General features: G+C 35.1%; 1 protein-coding gene across 1 annotated transcript; it reads right to left on the bottom strand.

Annotated features, from left to right (window-relative positions):
- Positions 1-2,134: 2,134 nt before the first annotated feature.
- Positions 2,135-3,559, bottom strand: LOC140925393 (uncharacterized). Its single transcript, XM_073375364.1, has one exon. The coding sequence runs from the start codon at positions 3,557-3,559 to the stop codon at positions 2,135-2,137; it is 1,425 nt and encodes a 474-aa protein (XP_073231465.1).
- Positions 3,560-3,779: the final 220 nt, after the last annotated feature.

Here is a 3,779-nt window from a genome sequence, read left to right as displayed (position 1 = left end):
AGTAGTAGTTGTCAGTAGTTACTAGTAGTTGTCGGTAGTTATTAGTAGCTACTAGTAGTTTATAGTAGTTCCTGGTATTTACTAGTAGTTAGTGGTAGTTATAAGTAATTACTGGTAGTTGCTAGTAGTTGCTGGTAGTTACTAGTAGTTGTCGGTAGTTGCTAGTCGTTACTTGTAGCTGGTGGTAGTTATTGGTAGTTACTGGTAGTTACTAGTAGTTGTCGGTAGTTATTACTAGTTACTAGTATTTACGGGTAGTTACTAGTAGTTGTCGGTAGTTACTAGTAGTTGCTGGTAGTTACTGGTAGTTCTCGGTAGTTACTGGTAGTTCTCGGTAGTTACTAGTAGTTACTGGTAATTATTAGTAGTTGTCGGTAGTTACTGGTAGTTACTAGTAGGTAATGGTAGTTCTTTGTATTTACTAGTAGTTAGTAGTAGTTTTTAGTAATTACTGTTAGTTACTAGTAGTTGTCGGTAGTTACTAGTGGTTACTAGTAGTTGGTGGTAGTTATTGGTAGTTACTAGTAGTTACTAGTAATAATAATAATAATAATAATAAATTGCTTTATTTGCATGACCGCATCATTTAACAGTATTAAGCATGCCTATGACAATCAAAATATAAAAAAACAGCACTAATAATAATCTAGAAAAATTCAGTTACATTACTAACAATGGATCACGTATTTTCATACAGGAGGAAACAAACTTCATAACTAACTTATTTACATGATTGTCCTTCGAATTCATTATCAGTTTTATGCTTTCTGGAGATGATTTCTTGTCAAAGTCAGGTATTATCCGATTGATTTGATTAATAAATGCCTGTCTCTGTACTGAGTATTTGTTACATTGAAAGAGGAAGCGAATCTCATCTTCTACCTGATTTGAGTTACATAAGGGACATAATCTATTTTCTCTTGGCAAATGATCGATTTGGTATCGACCATGTTCAATCATAAGATTGTGATTACTTATTTTAAATTTAACAAAATTCTGTCGTTCGTCATAATGTCTTAGCTGGTAGAGATAATCAGATGTAGAATATTCATCTTTAAAAGTTTATAAAATTCTTTTTTTTTTGAAGTTTCAAGGCTGGGCCGCCAAAAAGATAGATATTTCTCTCTCATTTCTTTGGTATATCGTCTAATTTTATCATTATCTAGAGATTCAGCATCTAAACTGGTTAGATTGTATTGTTCAAACATGTTTATGAAATTGGAAAAATACCTGAATTATTCATAGAATGTAGATTCTTTGACATAAGGAAAGACTGTTTGACTATAGAGTCATTATCTTTGTTGTTGAGATAAACAAAATATTTCATAATTTTCTGATTTATCGGGATAAGCAGCGGCAATCTATCAAGTTCAGCTCTGCAAGCTATGTTAGAGGCCTTATATTGTTAACCTCTAAGTAACGTTTACAGAATTTGAGGTGAACTTTTTCTATTGGGGAGCTATCCCATTTTTTAAAATCTTGTTTGGTGTACATTCCCCATACCTCGCTGTTGTAACTCAAGATTGGGAATACCATGGTATCAAATATTTGGGATGCAGTATTAGGATTAAGTTTGTTAAGAATTGTCCGCTTCCGAATACTAGACAACGCGTGAAGGGCCTTTTCTTTTAAGTATTCGAGTGCAAGTGTAAAGTTTCCCGTTGGAGTTAAACGTGTACCTAAATAAGTGTATTCTTGGACAATTTCAATTGACTCACTGCCTATGTTGAATTTGATGTCAATAGATTTTTTTGGGCGTTTCTGGAATATCATAATTTTTGTTTTCTTCGGATTAATTTTTAGCTTCGTTTGTCAGAATACAAGGAAAGCGCATTTCAACAGTTCTGTAATCCAGTTTTCGATCTTGATAGAATAACTAAATCATCTGCGTTGAAAAGTGAATTTATTTTTTTCCCATTTGGAAGAACAAATGGGTCAGATAAGGTGTTTTCGAATAAATGAGGTAGATTGCTTAAATAGAGGATAAATAAAAGAGGGCTTAAAATACAGCCTTGACGTACACCTCTGGAATATGAAAAAGGCTGTGTTTTGTTTTCACCGATTTTGATGGAACATGTCGAGTTGCAATGAAGACTTTTCATGAGGTTGTACAAGTTTCCTCCTATATTCGTTTTTAGCAGCTTATAAAACAATCCTTCGTGCCAAACAGAGTCAAACGCTTGCGGAAATCTACGAAACAAGCGTAGACTTTTTCCGTGTGATAATGCACATATTTATCTATTAGGATCCTTAGAGTGAAAACATGGTCTGCAGTGCGGTTTTCAGGCAAAAGGCCAATTTGGGAATTATGTAATATCTTATTTTCCTTAAAAAACAAGTGAAGTCTTCGCTTTAAAATAGAACAGAACAGTTTTCCGAGGCAACTAGAAATACAGATGCCTCTGTAATTTGTTGGATCACTCTTGTCACCAGATTTGTAAATTGGGGTTATGAGGCCTTGACACCAAACATCTGGCATTTTTCCGGATTGTAAAATGAGGTTAAAAAGTTTGACATAGACAGGCATTAGTGGTTCGAGGCTTGCTTTGATCATTTCATTTCGTATTTTGTCAACAAATGGTGATTTCTTATTTTTCAATTTCTTCGCCGCTTGACGTATTTCCCTCTCAGTTATCTCATAATCGAAATGGGTAAACTGTTCCTTTTCGTGTTCTAAAGAATTTAGTTGCCTATGGATTTCATGTTCATGCGTGGAATTCGTCGGGTCAATAGAATGCAGAGATTTGAAATGGTGAAGCCATGATTCTTCCAAGATTGGGGCAGGAACATTTTCGTTGAAAGTGTCAATCATCGAATTTAAACAATTCCAAAATGACGTCTTGTCAGGATTTAAAGCTAGTTCGTCGAGCTGTAATGTTTTTTCTTTGTGAAATCCTCTCTTCTTTGTGTCTAGGAGCTTTTTGTAATCATTCAAGGTTTTGTGATATCGTTCCCTCAATTCGGAGTTGAGGGGGTCACGGTGCTTTTCATTTGAGACTTTTCGTAATTCATGCCTTTTCAAGCGACATTCACAGTCAAACCATTTCTTGTTGGATGATTTCTTAATACGCTTATAAGTTTTCTTAGCTTTAATTTCTAGGCATAGCTTGGAGGTTTCAGTTAGAATTTTCATAGCGTTTTCTAAGGAGATATTCACATCTTCGGTGTTTCTCTCCATATATTGTCTAATTAGAATTTGGATTGGTTCCGTGCGCACTGCGTTTTTGAATTTTAAATGTGAGTCAACTTCCCAGCAAAATTGCCGTGGTAATTTTGATAATCTATTACTACTATTTGGAGTGTGCGTTTCGTCTCCAATTAGCCTGGTGTTAAGAGTGAGCCATGCCACGATGGCACTATGATCCGATAAATAAGATGGCTGTTTAACAACAAAATTTGCAACGTTGAGAAATGTGCACTGATCACATATTAGATAATCAATAACGCTCGTCCCGTTTTTTCCATGAAAAGTGGGTCTGCCTAGGGTATCTCCATTAACTCTGCCATTAACTATTCTTAGGTCAAGGGTTTTACAAATTTGCAACAGCCCTTTGGCCATGGCTATTCAAAACATTATCAAAACTATTTCTTTGAGTTGGCTGGAAAGCTGATTCCGGCTGATCATTACTAATTATACTGTTTCCCTCCTTTGAGACAGTAACAGAGTATTTCCCGGTTCTCGAGTTAAAGTCACCCATGAGAATTATTGATCCTGTCGAAGAAAAACGTACTATGTCTTGTTCTAGCTGATCAAAAATTTCGTTATCGGAGTATTTTGA

This window comes from Porites lutea (genome assembly GCF_958299795.1).
Source record: "Porites lutea chromosome 5 unlocalized genomic scaffold, jaPorLute2.1 SUPER_5_unloc_2, whole genome shotgun sequence".
NCBI classification, from domain to species: Eukaryota; Metazoa; Cnidaria; class Anthozoa; order Scleractinia; family Poritidae; genus Porites; species Porites lutea.
Note: the sequence above shows the minus strand (reverse complement) of the source record. Positions and strands in the feature narration are given on the sequence as shown.

What these genes read in the sequence shown, in the direction of transcription:
- LOC140925393 (XM_073375364.1), bottom strand. Translation starts at nt 3,559, where the DNA reads ATGGCCAAAGGGCTGTTGCAAATTTGTAAAACCCTTGACCTAAGAATA.